The sequence below is a fragment of the Lutra lutra genome, chromosome 7, assembly GCF_902655055.1.
Source record: "Lutra lutra chromosome 7, mLutLut1.2, whole genome shotgun sequence".
Taxonomy (NCBI): domain Eukaryota; kingdom Metazoa; phylum Chordata; class Mammalia; order Carnivora; family Mustelidae; genus Lutra; species Lutra lutra.
In genome coordinates, this window is record NC_062284.1 from 96,219,098 (window position 1) to 96,237,206 (window position 18,109).

General features: G+C 41.7%; 1 protein-coding gene across 1 annotated transcript in view; it reads right to left on the bottom strand.

The window, feature by feature from the left end:
* The window catches only part of MDGA2 (MAM domain containing glycosylphosphatidylinositol anchor 2), an 888,742-nt gene extending 886,279 nt beyond the window's left edge, over nucleotides 1–2,463 (bottom strand). The window contains exon 1 of the mRNA XM_047738228.1: nucleotides 1,562–2,463. Coding sequence (XP_047594184.1) covers nucleotides 1,562–1,841 — 280 coding nt within the window. The 5' untranslated portion in view covers nucleotides 1,842–2,463. The remainder of the gene's footprint in view (nucleotides 1–1,561) is intronic.
* Nucleotides 2,464–18,109: the final 15,646 nt, after the last annotated feature.

Consider the following 18,109-nt stretch of genomic DNA (forward strand, 5'->3'; position numbering starts at 1 on the left):
CTTTCATTTGGTAATGAGGGGATGGGTAGAGAAAGGAAATTAAGATGTCTTTAAGTGGGAGAAAGTGAAATTTTCCTGGCCCATGCCCAAAAGGGAACTAGGAAGACAGGAAAGGGGAGTGGCAAATGGAGTTCCTGGCTCCAGACCCCCCTCCGGACCACCCCCTCCCACTGCTCAGACCAGGAAGAACACAGTGGAGACAGTAAAGGCTACTATAGGATCTCCCACATCCCTTCCCAAGCATCCACCCAGGGCGCACACCACATTCCCAGAGAGTTTGAGTATTCAAGGTCCCCTTGCACCCATGCCCTCTCTGCAGTAAGGTCTAGGGTCTGCAGGGAGCTCTGACATTTCCACAAACACTCATGCCCTTTGCTCCAGAACAGCCATTGACCTAGCACTGCCGTGCTGGGGTCCAAACCGCCCCCCCCCCAGCACTTTGATAGATAACAAAGGTAGTAGGTTGATTTCCAGCACACATGGACCGTAGGGGAGCTGTGGGAGAGTTTTGGCCTGCTGTACCCTCAAGAGCTATTCTCCTAACCTCTCTACCATATCTTTGAGATAAAAGTTATGTTCCCCTTGTGGCACTGCCTGCTTGTCCCAGGAAAAGATGCACATTTCAACCAGAGCCTGGGTATGTGTGTGTGAGTCTTTCAGTCCCGAAAGCCAAGGGTGCCAACTGCTGACAGGCAAAGGAACCTGGATTTGCTCCTGAGGACTTAAAAATCTCCAAATTAACAAGCTTGCCCTTCTCTTGGTCCTAACCCGCCCAAACCTGGGTTTTCCAGAAAACTGAGGTTGTGTTCCTGTTGCAGCGAGCTGGTGTCCTGCCCTGGAGCCCAGAGGCGTGGACTTGGCCATCCGTTCATTCATGCATTTTGCTCATCCATTCACATAAACATGTCCCTTAATTGTGTCTGGCATCCAGAGTCTTGCCTGCTATTTTCCCCTCCCCAAGTCAGTATTCATGGCAACGCTGGTGCAGAATGCAACTCAACTGTCACCCCACTTCCTAAGCCGGAAAATCAAGTCATAGAGACATTCACTCTAAAAAAGAAAGAAAGAAAGAAAAGAAAAGAAAAAGGAAAGGAAAAAAAAAAGGAGAGAAAGAAAAAAGAAGAAAAGGTGGAAAGAAGGAAAAGGCGGGAGACAGAAAGGGATGGGAAGCTCACTGGGGTCACATTCAAAGCTTCCCTTCAGGGGAAACCGCGGCACCGACACCGCGGCAATGCAAGGAGCCAAATGATTATTAAATCAAAGACTGCTAGAGCTCGGGGCCCTAGCGGGGATAAATCAAGCGCAAAGCCACTCATTCGCAAGAGTGCAATGTTGCCGGCTCGACCCAACTCCCAGCCCCAGCCGAGGCGCCGGGGGAGCGGCTCGCAGCCCAATCCGCAGCACGCTCGCTGCCTCCTTACCGCTCCCAATAACGTGATGAAGTGTAAATCAAACACCACGCCGGGAGGGGCCCCGGAACGGTGCGAGTCGTGCATTTTCGCTCGCCAGCCCATCTTGCCTAAGAATCACAAGGTCACGATAGCGTCGCTATTCCACTCACCGTATACTCCTTGGCCAGAGATCCCCTCCAGGAGGACTGTCAGCAGCCACACGAGACCGTACACTAAATCCATCTTCACGTGAACATGAACATATCCAGCCCAGGGGGTACGCAGCGGGACCTTCCGGAGGCCGGCGGCTAGCCGAGCGCGCTCCACTCGCGCCCGGGCCGAGCCGAGGTGCCCGGGAACCGCTCGCCGAAGAAGAAAGCGCCGTCCGTCAGTCCTTCCCCGGCGGCGTCCGTGAGCGGAGCGCAGGAGCCCCGCACACCCCACACTCATACACACACACACACACACACACACACACACACCACAACACAATACCCTGACACACACTCACACGCACGCCGCACTCACACCGGGCGCCTGGGAAAATCGCAGACGCCGGGGAGGAGCAGGGGGCGTGATGGGAAGGGGGCCGTGAGTCGAAGTGTTCTTCAGGGTAGCGGGCTCGAGTCTCCGCAGCTACGGCGGCGGCGGCGCGCTGGGCTGGCAGCGGGCGCCGGCCAGGGTCCGGGGGTGCCGAGCGGTGCGAGCCTGACGCGGGCAGCCACGGAGCAGGAAGTGGCCTCTGACTCGGGGCACCGAGCAGGGGCGTCGTCGCCTGGGTTCGCCTTTACAAAGTAACTCGCGAAGGTCCCCGGAGCAGCGTCAAGCGGCGGCAGCGGCCCGCCCGCCCGCAGTCCGGAGCCCCCAGCCCTGCTGTCTTGCCTTCCCCCATTCCATCAGTTGCCATTGCAACGCCAATCCTGTTACACGATACAGGCTCGCATCGCCGAGCAAGGAGAGGAGGAAGAGGAGGAGGAAGAGGAAGAGTGGGGCTAGGGGGACGGGGGTGGGGAGGAAGGGATGGGAGGAGGGGGAAGAAGGAGGAGAGGGACCGACGCGGAGCAGAGTGTGCGTCTGGAGCTCTCTCGGGCACCAGCCTCAGCCGCCGCCGCCGCTGCCGCCGCCACCACCGTTCTCCAAAATAGCCGTTAGTGCCCTGCCAGCGAAGAAGGGGCTCCGGGCGGCCGCACCAATTCCGGGAGCCGAAAGCAGAGTCCAGGCACCGCCACTTGCTAGGGAGAATGCCAAGCAGAGACCGGATCCGCACACACGTCTACGCGTGCCCACCGGCACCGCGCGCGTCCTCTTGGCTTCCGCGCCGCCCCCGCCAGGTGGAGGGGTGGGGGCGGTCGGGACAGGCGGGAGTTTAGAGGAGGGAGCCGCAGAAGGGGTTCCCCGCCTGGGCTAACGTAGTGCTGGCATCCAGAGCTGAACGCGGGAGCGGCCGCCCGAGGAGGACCCCCAGCTGCGTGGCCGCGGGTCGGGCCCCAGCTGCGGCAGAGGTGCCGGGTCGGGCGGCGGAGCGCCCAGGGCTCGACGCCGACCGGAATCCCTGGGTGTGCGCGGGGGTGCGCGCCGCGGAGGCGAGAGGAGGAGGTGGAAGAGGAGGACGAAGCCGAAAGCAGGCGGACGGGCTGCCGGGCTGCCCGAGAGGGAGGCTGTGTGTGGTCACGTTGCGCGCTACGTGCTGAGAGCGCGAGCTGCTAGCCGCAGCTGGGCGACGTCAAAGCCGGGTGCGCGGCTCAGCCGCCTGCCTCCGCGCCTCCTCTGCCTCCTCTGCTCCGCCTTCGCTCTGCCTGCGTGTGTCAGCCGAGGAGCTCATCAGTATGGACAGCGCCGAGAGGCTCCGCGAGGCCGGCCACATCCGGCCTCCAGCTTTCCCCGCCGAGGCCCTCCCCGGACTCTGGGAGCTCCGCGGCGGCAGCCCACCGTTGTTATGCCTGATGCCGTTGTTTGCGCTTGCACGCGGAAGGGCCGGCTACCAGCCTAGATCAGGGTAATTACAACACACTATCTCCTCCTCCCCGCCGCCCAAGGTCTTCCAGGACCCGTTCTGCTTGGCTGGAGGGCGGAACAGGCCAGGCACTTGGAAGTGCCTCCGTTTCTTCCCCATTTCCGTCCTTTTAAATGGAAATGTGGTCATCATGGCAATGAGGTGTCTCTCCTCTCTAGGGGAGAAACACTAGGAGTTCAGAGCTTAGTTTATTTAATATGCAACGTCTCCTACTAAAGTTAGCTGCTTTGAAAATCTTTTCTCTTGTGTGAAAGACTGACTCTCATTGGCAGCAGAGCTAGCTAGTTCTGATACCGAGTTTAAGAAATTCGTAGTTAGAAAAGGATTTAGAAAATTCGAGGCATCTTTAATTTACATTGGAGCGAGTGTAGGAATACTTAACCAAATTTTGATAGGGAAAACTGGGAATATAGAAGTGGTTTGTGAGTTGTTTTTATAACTACAATAATTAGTGCTTCCTGCGTGCAATTTACTTTCTTGAATATATTCTTCACTATTCAAACGGCATATGGATAAGGAAGTGATTAAAATAGCTAAAAACGTGCATTTATACATGGGTAACAAAAGTAATTGCTATGGAGAATCTGGAGCATAGTATTCATTTATCTGGTCCCATAATAAATTAACATACTGCGGTTCCCTCTCCCCCTGCTACTTCTGCTGTGGGGAGGGAACTCCAAACACATGAAAACGAATAGTCCCCATTGTCTCCAATGAGGTCCTTTAACTCAATTAAGTGAATTATGTATCTTATCTTTTTAGGGTGTGATCTAGTGCTTACCCTCTGGCTTTCCAAGATAGGAGGAACTAAGAATGTTGAGAGGGTCCCAATGGATGCCTCACATGTTGTTGGGGACCCCTTTATGAAATGCCACTTTCAAGGATGGAATTAAGTATCATTTTAGAAGTAAAACTCAATGTGTGGCATTTCTCAAGAGAATGAAGGTCACTAGTCATTTGTGTAGGAAAGGTGGGCGGTAGGAATTGTCTTAAGTTTCTGAAGATCTGTCTTTTAAAAGTAAATCATTCTTGCGTAGTACAGCACAGTTGCTTCAAGGGACTGTAAACTGCAACTCTGAGATGGCAGCTCACGGTATGTCCATGAGGTACTTCCAGATTTTAGTTGCTCATGTTCTGCAAATAGTACTTCACCTGCATACCGGCACTGTCCTTTTTTTTGGGGGGGGGGGGGGGGCTTATTTATGGAATCCTAGGCCCTTTGACTGTTTGCAGAACTCTAGATTTAAATATCTTATTATCACAGAATCTCAGTGTATTGCATTTACAAAGGAATCCAGACTAAGTGACTATCCCTAATGGAGAATTTTTTCCTTAACCTTGAACATTATAGCATAAGCTTTGGGAACTCAGGGACTTTATTTTCCACGTAGTGCACATCTCAGCCTAGGGAAGAACCATACACCCATGGAAACCTCAGCAGTTCCTGAATAAATTCTTTGGAGCTTGGAGAGAACCTAGAGAACCTGGACATTGCAGAATTTATTTCAGTTGAGGAAACAGCCAGATGTGTGTACTCTGGGCCAGGCCTAATTCTAGATTTTAAACATACAAAAATATATAAGACAGAATCCCTTCCTTTAAGAAACACACATAGTGGACAGGATGTGTTGGTCAACACATGCACCACTACTATGGGTATTATATAAATAAAGTCCCAAGGCACTAGGTGGCAAATTTTACATGCAACCATTAATTGAGTAACATGACAATGAGGATAAAAATTGCACTGGATTTAATATTTGTTGTTGTTGTTCCTATGAAAATATTGGATAGATAACTTTTGGAAACAAATGGCGAGTTCAACCAATCAAGGTTTTTTGTTTGTTTGTTTGTTTTTTGTTTTTTGTTTTTTGTTTTCTGCTTGAAATTCAGTGTTTTTTTTAATCTGCCGTGACCAACCCGGTGTGTTGTATTCAGCCACACCTAGCACTAGCGACTAAAGGCCTCCAGGTGGTGAGCCTGAGCTGAGGCTTAATGACTGGCTGGGAGAAGGTTTATCAGAGAGGAGAGGAGTTTTAGAAGACGGGTCCAAAGGCTGCAATGAGATCAGACCCCGGACACTCTGCAGCCCAATTAGTGTAGTTTCCTTTAGGAGCAGTGTAAATAACTTTATGGATTACCAGCTTCTTAGATTTTGCATTGTGAATATGGATGCTGCATTGAGCCCAAAGGAATCCCACGTTGCATTACTGCTAGGGCTCACTGAAGAGTATTCTTGTAACAAGAACAGCAGTGAACACTTAATCTTTTCTGATTACAGGACCATGAAAATTTAGGGGCTCTCCTCTGACAACTCTTATTACCTTAATAACCTGTTATAGTTTTATTGACTATGGTTTCTTTTTCATTTCTATCTCCATCTTCCAGCATGAGCGTGACATTCCAACCTAGATAACATGGGAGAGGCAATGTCACAGAGGGAATCAGGGCTTGGTACAAGATACACCCCAGATAGTGGGATGAAAAGAAGAAAAGCTAGTAATTCAGGAGATACTGCTGAGTAGGGCAAAGTCAGAATATTAGTAGAAAATCTGTCCTTTCTTTCTAACCTAGCCTCTTCCCATAAAGCAAATACCAGGTCTTGTGTATTTTTATGGTTACTCCCTGTTTCCACCACTGGTCCTTTAAATCACATATACACTATTCCATGTCTGGTTTATAAAACTAAGCAAGAACATAGAAATCATCAGGGGTATATAGGTTATCTCTCAGAAACTGCACACCCTAATCTGTTGCCCCACACTTCCTTGTGCTTGCCTTATTCTTCTTGATCACAGATTCCTGGTTTATATCACAGCTTATTTGGACTATAACCCACCCTGAATCATACCTCAGTTGTCTGTGTAAACAGACCTCTGGCCTCATCCTTTTATCCTGAAGCTAAATCTACTTCTGATATTTCCAAAATCTGTGAATGCAAACTCCATTTTTCTCTGGCTCGGATATGAATCTGAGACCCAAAACTATCACTTCCTCAACCTCTGCCCAATGGACCAGTTCTCTTTAAAGCTAACTCAGATTACAATAAAGTCTAAACCCTACAATTGAACCATTCCTGTAGGTTACAAAATATTATGTTCTGATGTTTTCTCTAACCAAATGACTGTCCACCTAGTTTTTTTTTGTCCACCTAGTTTTTTTTTTCTCCCACTTGGTTATAGCTTCACCGCATCCAAGCTTAGAAAAAACCTAAGCAGCATCACCTAGAATTGACTGTTTCAGATGACAGCGAGACATGATTTACTCTCAGTGAGACAAAGCATTGTATTGGGGGTCTGGTCATCTCCAGAAGACAGGCAGAGGGCACTTGTTCATAAACAGCAGAACTCAGACAATGGTGTTAAGTAGGAGACAAGGATTTCATTTTGGGAAACAGGATTGTCCCTCAACAGGGCTTTAGTGAGAACAAAAAGGGGAATGAGAAAGGCAACTGCTAAGTTAGAAATAAAGAAGCACATCAAATCCCCGTTGTATGGACTGAAAGAAGTCAAGGAGAGATATATGGCTTGAAGAAGTAACAAAATACCCAAAGGATAATCCCCAGAGGTAGCAAATCCTCGGTCTAAATGAAAAAGGAGGTACCTAGGAAAGGCTGATTATAAGGATACTGTTTTGAGAGGATGCCAAGGTAATTTGTTACCAGATGATGGGGCTAAGGTCTCAGATATATTGTGGCTGCCGGTGAGGAGTACCTCACAAACACAGGAAAGTAGAGGCAGAGGCAGAAAACATGAGGCAAGGTCTTTATAGTCTTGATATTCTATCTTCAGCTTAAAAATAGCAAATCTCTGAGATTTAGTAAAGAACATTCTCTCTCATATGCCTTCCTTCTTTAAGACAGATATGCTAGTCTACAGTTCTAGACCTCCAGGATTTTGTGAACCACTCATGTTTTCAATAGTTTGTATCTTGAACCCATAATTATTTTTTTTAAAAGCCTACCCTCATATACCATAGCCTTGACAATTTTAGTAGCCCTGCCCTAGATCTATTCTTATTCTGGCACATCTCCCTTGATTCTGACACTATTTCAGGAACAGAAAAAAATGCAGATTTGTTCCAGAGTAGAAGATGTTCAGTTCAGGGCAGTGTAACATAGTAGGTAAATGTCTGAGCTTTGACATCAGACTGCCTTTGAGCTTGAATATCTGACGTCAGTTTGACCTTGACGTTTCCCTTATTTCATAAAACAAAAAGAGCAAGAGGTTATTAAGAGTTTTAAGTAAAGTAGTACACATAAGATACATAGTTCAGCACCTGACACATAGTACTCTAATAATATATTATTACTCCTAATATTTTTATTGATAATATTTGTTAGTTGTCAAAGAGCATTAGTATATGTGACCACAACTTGAATCACTTCCGTTTTGAGGTTAGCTAACAGCTCAGAACCTTTAGTTTTATAAGTATGATGAAGTAAGTGTTTTTCTCTAAAAGGCATGACTTTACTTGCTTTCATTCAAAGTTCATCTGTCCCATTTCTGTCCAGTTACATTGAATTCTGAAGTCTTTCTACAGTTTATCTGTAATGGTTTGGCATTTCAGCACTTAGGAATAGCTTAATATTGTAAAAAAACTTGAAAATTTGAGAGTACAATTCTACTTCAAGATTATTTTTGAAAGTGCCACATCCCTGGATGTACCCTTGGAAAACTCCACAGCTTAAATATTAACACAGAGAAGTTTCCACTTATCATTTTTCTTGGTTTACTATCTTTTAAAAACAGATTGGTATGAAGTAATGCTCACACTTCTAGGTCACCAGTAGACTAGATTAAATATCAACATCAAAGTTGGATTAGCAATTTTGTGGTGGAAATGTAAAGAAGCCCACTGTTTCTGACAAGAAAGTGATTTGATTAAGCCACAGATAAGATATAAAGGATTAGAAGAGAGCTGAACTAAAACGTTCCCCATGATTCTATAGTTGGAGTAATTTATATTTGTGAATGTAACAGGAAATAAAGGAAAGAAAATTTGGGTCATATCAGGTACTGGTTTCAAAATTTAGCATCACAACACCAATACAATTAATATAATATGCCATAACATAACATAGATTTTAAACATTGTAATTGAACTTGACCTCTTGACAAGCTACTCACATCAGCTAGTGGTTGGGAAAACTCAAGGAAGTACAGCCTCTTCTTGATTTAAAATTTACCATGTTTTGGGTCACCTGGGTAGTTCAGTAAGCTGAGTGTCCAACTCTTGGTTTCAGCTCAGGTCATGAACTCAGGATTGAGGGATCCAGCCCCACACTGAGCTCTGTGCTGGGTGTGGACACTGCTTGGGATTATCTACCCAGCCCCCGCCTTCCCTCTCCCCCACCGGCCTTGCATAGGAACTCTCTCTCTCTAGACCATTTTTTCTTTTAATTTAGCACCTTTTATCTAATTACCTAGTTTTTCAGGGTTTCTCTCATGTGCCCTTCACTTTGTCCTCACCCCACAAATGGTTGGTTCATGTTTTGTCCTTATATTAGAGAGAGGTGTGTTCTTTCACCCAACATCGTTAGACTTCCATTTGATCTCTGAGTGTCTGCAACTTACCCCACTGCACCCATGGCTCACATCTTTACCCAGTGTCTTTCAATGATAAGGACACAGCTATTACCTTCTTCCGACCTCAGGCTTCTCCCAGACTTCTTGACATTGAAGAATTTTCTCATTCTTCTCTGGGGCCATGAGGAAAGTCTGGATCTCCTCCATACCACACACCTTGGAAACCATATGGTATTATTCTTCATTCTTTATTTACCTGACTATGCCATGTTGATCTTTATATTCCTTTGTAGTTTCCCTGATTTGCACTCTGAGATATTTTCATCCAAGAGTTAAGGCAAGATTCAAAAAATAAGCTTTCTATATTGTGGAATACCTAAAGTATATAAAGGTCACTACTACCTTTCAGGCATAAGAGAGGACAGGGAAGTCCCCCCTCAGAAATACGTATATCCCTATCTTCCAACTCTACATCTCATTTTCCTTCCTCTTTCTATGCTCTTCTATTCTTCCTGGCAATAAAACTCCCACCAGGCCAGAGGGAAGTTGACCATCCTTGCAAAGGGAAAAATGAAAGTCATTTGAATCTTGCATTCTCCTTACTCTCTGCTTTATAGAAAAACTGCTGTGGTCTGAATTCTCCAAGCTAGAGCTTAATAATTTAAAGCCTAGGTCTTCCCCCACCCCCCCAAAAAACCACCTTTTTTCTTTCAAATGCCTGACACTTCTTTTTCCCTTGGTTTCTGCCATTTCCCTGAAGGTGTGCTCAGCTTCGATAAATGTAAAACCTTAGAGCAGCAAGAATTACAGGAAATCAGAAACAAATTGAATATAAGATAATATTTCAAAATATTAGCTAGAGCTGTACATCCCGATCCTCTGTAAATAAATCAGTAACAGAGTAGGACTGGGTCCTGTCTATTATGGGTGGCTCAAGGAAGCAAAACATTATTATCCAAGTTCAAAGTTCAGGAGCAGATCCAAAGAAGTGGAGGGTTGGGGGTTTCCAGGGGAAATTCATAACAGGTTCATCGAAGAGGGAGAAGAAAAAAAAAAAAAAAAACTATGGATAGGAAAGTAGTAATTAGGAGATTGAATAAGCCCAGTGTGCCACCAAATTGGCAAAGAAAATAAGACAAGCCAAACATGTGGCTAAGTAGTCTGAAGGTTAACCAGGAAGAATACAAGATAGAGAAGAGAAGAGGGAAAGGGGCACAGGGAGCTGTACCAGGTTAGTGTCCCTCCAAATTCTTGTCTTCTCGGAATCCCGGACCTTGACTTCATTTGGAAGTAGGGTTTTAACAGATGTTATTAGTTAAAATGAGGTCATCCTGAAGTAGGGTGGGCCCTTCATCCAATATGACCGATGTCCTTAGAGAAGAAGGCACAGAAACAGACACACAGAGAACACTGTGCAACAACAGAGGCAGAGACTGGAGTGATGCGTCAGTAAGTTGAGGAAGGTGGAGGACTGCTGGCAATACCAAATGCTAAGAAAAAGACAAGGAGCACATTCCTTCCTGGCACCTTCAGAGAGAGCATGGCCCTGATGACACCATGATTTTGGACTTCTAGCTTCAAGAAGTGTTAAGAGAATAAATTTCTGTTGTTATAAGCCACCCAGTTTGGGGTACTTTGTTCCAGCAGCCAGAAGAAACAAAGGAGCTCACACATGTCTCTTGGGCAAGAGTCTACACAAAAACTATTTGGCCAAGCCCTCTGGAGCCTGCTATCCAGACCCTTGCCTTTAGGAATTTTTCTTCGAAAACTTTATGGAATCACATTTCCCTAGCTTGGACAAATCAACCTACCTCAGCAGTGCTTGTGTTACTCAGGAGAGTAATCATGAGAGCTAAATGGAATAGTTCTTGTTTAAAACATAGGGGATCATTCCCTTTCTACGGAATCCAAAGGAGAACCAAAACTATATTTGAAGTTCTCCTATTCCAAGTTCACTTGGACGCAGCTGCTCCCATATAAAACAGTGAAAAGCCTGGGATCTCATGGAAAAGAATAGAAGCAGAGGTAACTCTGCCCTCTGTTCTCCATGTATCTGACAAACCCCTCTACTCAGCAAAAGCCTGGGATAAAGGAAACCTCTCATATTTCTCTTTCCCCCTCTTTTTCTTACACTCCTATAACCAGAAAAGGGGAATTTTCTTCTTTTTCCCATCTACCCCACCCCTAAGTAAAAGTCATTTATAGCAGCCATTTCCAAACGTTCTTTTCTTGCCATTTACTTACCTCCATTATACCATAATAAATATATTTTTATCCTGACTCAGTACACATACACACATCCAAAACACATTTTTATTCATAATGTTACACTTTGCACCAAAGTATTTTGATATGTTCCTTTCTGTTCTATTCAGTTCCTTTCTCTTCTGTATTATTTTACTTTTAAAAAATATGGCCTGACCATACTAAACTTAGTTCTAAGTCCTTAATGTGTAATGCAGCATATTTAGTGCAAATGCCCATTTTTTGACAAGTTGAAATGTTGCTAAAATGTTAATAAAATTTTTTTCTTCCTAATGAAAAATTCTGAAAAGAGCATATACCCTAACTCTCATGTCCTGAAACAATAAATTTCTTGGTTAGGATTTGGAAAAGGGATAATTGTTACAGATTACATATTTTGAATGATATATTTCTTTACCTGTTTTGTATCCTTTCTTTTTCTTCAATATAGAGTGACATCTTTCCTTGGCAATAAGTGATCATCTTTAGAAGCACTTTTTTAAAAGACTTTATTTGTTTGTTTGTTTGTTTGTTTAAGAGAAGAAGAGAGAGAGCTGGAGCCCAAATGAGGGGAGTGGCAGAAGGGGAAAGGGAAGGAGAGAGAGGCTCTCACACAGACTCCACATTGAGCACAGAGCCCCACATGGGGCTCAATCCCAGGACCCTGAGATCATGACCTAAGCTAAAATAAAGAGTCAGATGCTTAACCTACTGAGCCACCTAGAAGCCCCTTTAGCAGCATTCTTAATGACTGAACAACAATCCCAATGTGTGTGTGCAATGGAATCGTCTAACCAAGCTCCCTTTGTTGAGCATTTGGTTTCTTTCAAAAGCTTACATTCTAATGGGTTGAGACAGATAATAACCAATAATCAGACAAACAAACTATGAGGATAATTGCAGATTGCAATAAATACTTTTTTAAAAATGTGATATAATAGAGTATGAAAACATTGAGGATTATATTAGATAGTATCATCAGGAAATAGATTTTGAGATAGACCTGAAAAACAAAAGGCCCACCACATATAGATGTGAGAAGAGATGTACAGACACAGGGCAAAACACGGGTTCTTGGAGTCTAATGCATTGAAGGAACGGGAAGATAGCTTTCTAGAAAGTCATTAGGGACCAACTCATGAAGAACTCCATAGGCCAGTATGAAAAGAAGGTTTTATTCTCCACACATGGGAAGCCTCTAGACAACTCAGAGAGATGCAAAGAGAAATAGAGAGAAAGAGATTGAGAGAAAGAGAAAGAAAGAGAGAGACTATCCCAAGAGGGAAAAGGGTCTATAGTCAACAAGTATATTGGGCATGGTTACAAATGAATGAATCAGTTTCGGTACTAGTCATATAAAATTTACAGTCAACTTCAGAGTTTATTTATTTTTTCAGTTTCTTTTTTTAATGTTTCAAATTTTTATTTAAATTCTAGTTACTTAACATATAATGTAGTATTATATGTTAATATGTAATAATATGTAATACTATTTCAGGAGTAGAATTTTGTGATTCATCACTTGTGTATGCAACACCCAGTACACATAACAAGTTCCCCTCCTTAATCCCCATCGCCCATTTAGCCCATCCCTTGCCTACCTCTGCTCCAGCAACCCTGTTTGTTCTCTATAGTTAAGGGTCTCTTATGGTTTGCCCCCCTCTCTTTTTTTTTCTTTCCCCTATGTTCATCTGTTTTATTTCTTAAATTCTACATATGAGTGAAATCATATGGTATTTGGTTTTCTCTGACTGACTTATTTTGCTTAGCATAATACACTCTAGCTCCAGCCATGTCATTGCAAATGGCAAGATTTCATTATTTTTAATGGTTGAAAAATATTCTATTGTGATGGACTATATATACATACATACATACATATACACACACTACCTATCTTTACCCATTCATCAGTTGTTGGACATTTAGGCTCTTTCCATAAGTTGGCTGTTGTTGATAATGCTGCCATAAACATCAGGGTGCATGTGCCCCTTTGAATCATTTTTTTTTTTTTTTTGCATCCTTTGGGTAAATACCTGGTAATCCAAATGCTGAGTAATAAGGCAGTTCTGTGCCCTATTAGGCATAGAAGCTCCATACTGTTTTTCAGAGTGGCTGCACCACTTTGCCTACCTCAACAGTGTAAGAGAGTTCCCCTTTCTCTGTATCCCTGCCAACATCCATTGCTTCCTGTGTTGTTTATGCTAGTCATTCTGACAGTCACTGAGGTGGGATCTCAACGTAGTTTTGATTTGAACAAACAATTTTCATACACCCAGGAACATGGATTGTTTCTGAATTCATTTAGCCTTTTTAAAGATTGTGATACTATTTTGTAGTTTTGTTTATGTATGCCTTATATATTTTGGAAATTTATACCTTATTGTTATTAATGAGAAATTTTTAAAATTATATTTTCTAAGTTGTTATTGTTGGTAGGTAAGAGAATTATTTCATTTTTGTATATTCATTTGATAACCAGCTGAAATCACTTCTTAGGTCTGTTTTTCTTTTTCTTCAGTTGTCTTGAGTTTATCAGATAGCAAAACAATCATATAATCTGTCAATAGTGATAGTTTCTATTGATTTTTCTTTAGGAGTCATGAGTCCCCACTCCTTTTTTTGTGAGATTTCTGTCATAAACTTCAGTCAGTAGTTTATGGCAGTAACTTCTGTCATAAAACTGAAAAATGTTAGTGATAACGTATTTCAGATTTTAATTGGAATGCTTCCAATGTTTCACAGTTCAGGATGTCATTGAGTGTTAGTTTCAAATGGATATACAATTCCTAGTTTAATAAAAGGTTTTGTGCTATTGTTTCTGGTTGTAGGTTTGGTTTTTCCTAGCCATACACCGCCCCCACATACACACCCCTAACTCACCCAGTGTGCATGACTGATGAATTTAACCAAATGCCTTTATGGTATAAGTTATAGTTATTTTATGGTAATTTTAAACTTAGGTTTCTTGTGAGGATCTGTTAGTCAGGGTTCTCCTGAGAAATACCACTAGTGGATACATATAAATAAAATATCTAAACTTTAAAATATTTAAACTTAATACATTCAATCTTTGAAATCACAATATAAGGTAGGAATTTCTCATTATTCAGTTCATAGATGAGGAAACTAAGGCACAGAAGGCTTATTATGTTGAAATAGCTTTGTGTATCAGAAAAAAAAAACATACTTTAATACTGTATTAAGACTTCATTAGGGGCTCCTGGGTAAGTTAATCAGTTAAGGGTCTGCCTTTGGCTCAGGTCATGGTCCCAGGGTTCTGGGATCGAGTCCCGCATCTGACTCCCTGCTGAACATGGAGTTTGCTTCTCCCTCTTCCACTCTCTTCCTGCTATCTCTCTCTTTCTCTCTCTCTGTCAAAAAAAAATAAATAAAATCTTTAAAAAAAAAAAGACCTCAATGAAGTACTAGATTTACTAATAATTTTAGTTAGAATTTTCTCATATTTATATTCTTCTCTGAAACTTGTCTGAAATTTCTTTTTTTTAGGTTAGCTGGGAAGTTTATAATTTTTATGAGTTCCAGAGTATCATAGAAATTATTATACAAAGATTCAGAAGAGCTCACCTGCTCGTCATCTGGACCCACGTGTTTTTGAAGGGTCTTCCCTGTTAGTCTATACAATTTGTGGCATCGTAGTAAGTTATGCATTTCTGAATGTTTACTAAAATATAATTTCATGAGTAGCACAGTCTTAAAATTTAATAAATAGCTCCTCTAAATCTATGCTTCCATCACTTTTTTTTTCATTCTCAAAACTTGTACTTTTAATTTCTTTGTGTGTATATGTATTTATGTATATGTTTTGTGAATTCTTGAGTTTTCATCTTTTTTGTCCCTTCAATCTACTAGCTTTCAGATTTGTCAATTATACCATTGTATGCTTTGTAATTAATCAAGTTGTGCGTTAGTTTTCATCTTTCCTTATTCCTATCTCTCTCTTAGATTAATTGGGATAATTTTGGCATAACAGTTTTAGCTTCTTAGACTGAATAATTTATGTTTATTCTTACCTATTGACTGATGAAACTATTTAGATTTATACATCTTGTCCTGAATATAGAATTCACTGTTTCATTCTATTTTTGACATAACATGTTATCTCTTTTGTTAGTTTCAATGTAGATTGCAATATTTATAGTCTTGAATTATTGCTTAACTAAGGAGCTGACAAGGAAAAATCACTGCCTGTGATTATCTGCCATGCTAATTATTGCATAATAAAAAATGTAGACTGTACCACTTCTTCTTTTTCATGTTTGTTGAAATTTTCCTTGTGGCCAGTTAGAAGATCTTTTCTAGGTAAATATTTATTGACTCTGAAAGTAACTGTGAATCTTAAATGTAAGATATGAAGTTTTATATATAAATATATAAAACCAACCTTCTTAATTAGATTATTTACATTTCTATATTTTAATAATATTTAATGCCTGTTACACCAGTGTATTTTATCATTCATTGCTGCAGAGGACAGGTCTGTGGCAAGTTTGAATTTTTATTCACTATAGACCTTTGCTTTTCCTCCTTAGGTGGTTTCAGTGTTTTCACTTCATGTTGGTGATTCACATATTTTATCAGGATTTGCCTGGATAAGGATTTTTCCCAGGAATTATACCTTATGTGTGGTAAGTCCTTTTTCACCCCTGATATCCTAAAATGTTTTCTCTTATTTATATCTTCTCTGTTTAGACTGCCTATACTCTTTGGGGGAATAACTACTCTTGGCTTTATCTTTACTCTTTTTTTCCTCTCTCTTTGCATACATTCATTTTGATATATATAAGATGTGAATATTCACTTTCTTTCATCAAATCTGTCATTTTTCTCTGTGTTCTGGGAAAACTTCCCATGCTTCTGGTCCACATCACTGCTTTGATTTTTCCACAGCAGTGGATATCCACACCAGGGTCAAATGGAAATTTTATCTTTATCACTAATTTAAAATTGTCCTTAAAGCCCTTGGATAACTCATTTATTGCTTTCTTTTCTTCATCCCATTTTCTTAAGTCTTTACCTGACACTGGCAAGGCCTTAAGCCTTTTCAAATAAGTAATTGTAACTTTCTTCTGGATCTTGCAATAAATTATTGTCAGAGATGTACTCATCTTTGTGCTAGTCTCTTTCTCTTCTGTGGCAGTAATTTTTTATTAGCCCAATGCTGATTATTTTTCTTAAAGAGAGTTTAGATCTATCAGGATGTAATTTTCTTAACAGAATATATGGATTGTCTTAGGCCCCACTCCCTTTCCACTTGGGTAATGGAGAAATGCTCTTCTGAGAGTCATCGTAAGGGGCAGACTACTGGAGCCTTAAGGAGCAGGCCATGCAATTCTCGATTACTTCAGGGGATTTTTCTACTACTTGCCTTATCTGCTTTTCTGATTCTAAACCAAGAAAATAGGTAAATATTAGAAGTCCCAGCATGCAGCAACAGAATTTCTTTCTTTCTTGTGTGTGTGTGTGGGGGGGGCTGTCTGTCCCCTCTTCAGTGCTCACTTGTAGTGAGCTGTACTTTCCAGAATGCATGTATTGTGGTGCTTCCTCTGCAAATAGCTCCTGAAATGTGCCATTTAGTTGGGAAACAGATAAAGCGTCTTTCTTAGTTCTTTTTTTTCTTTCAGTAAGGCTCTTGACTTTAGTGAAGAATTAAATTCACAGTAGGTTTCTTCCTTTCTTTCTTTTTTCCCCCTCAACTACTATTTATATTTAAAATATGCCAGTTTCTCCCAGATTCTAGCCTAAGGTTAAGTGTCTGTTTTACTTACTTATTAATTTTTGTCTTTTCCTGAATGTTTTCCCATAGGAATGAGACTGCATTAGTGCCTATTAGCCACATGTTATTTAAATGGGAATTATCACATTGAATTTTCTAAACTTATTTCACTTTAAGTTATTTTCTGTACTTCTAATACATAGGCACGCCTAGAATGAGTTGTATCCCTCTTCATAATGTTATTTGCTGGGGCGCCTGAGTGGCTCAGTGGGTTAAGCCTCTGCCTTTGGCTCAGGTCATCATCTTGGGGGGGTGGGTGGCTGGGATCAAACCCTGCATCAGGCTCTCTGCTCAGCAGGGAGCCTGCTTCCCTGCCCCCGCACCTCTGCCTACTTGTGATCTCTGTCTGTCAAGTAAATAAATAAAATCTCTTAAAAAAATAATGTTACTTGGTAATCATAATGGATTTTCATGGTCTATATTCCCTAGGTTATTTTGAATTCTGTTAATTAAACTGTCCTTATTACAAGAGACCTATAAAGAGAATGATGGAATCATAAGTGAAATCTTCTAGAATACAGATCTCACTCTAGAACAACAGAGTTGAAATGGAGGTGGATTCAGCACATGTCATCAGCTCTGAAAGTGGGAGAATTCTTATTTCAAAATCTTGGAGAAAATACTCCAAACCATGAAAAATCCCCATACTCCATATGTTCTAAATTTCTATTTTATTTTTTATCAACTTTGTATTAAAGAAAAGGAATCAAAACCACAAAGCCTGAATTAAAAGTTATTAGATGGGTAGTGATATTAATTCATTCCAATTTTTTTTTTTTTTTTATTAAACCTATACATAAGAAAGTGTTTTATCTGTATAAGGGTCTGGCCTTGGTCTCTTGGTCCATCCTGCAGGTCACCTGCAGTTTTAATGAAGAAATCATTGAATGAATGAATGGCTTCCTACCTCAACACCTGGGTCTGAGGCCTTTCTGTTGCTGAAGAAACACATTAGTTCTGCCAAGGAGCAGGTCAGAAATGCAAAGGAGCTAATGCCCACAAAAACAAAATAATAAAGGACATTTGTTGGTAGATAAATAACCTCAATTTCTTCACTCCTTGGTAGGAAAATTCTCTCAAGTTATAGTCAGGGACTCTGAGCCCCAGTTGTCCACAGCAGTGCCCATTCATGAAT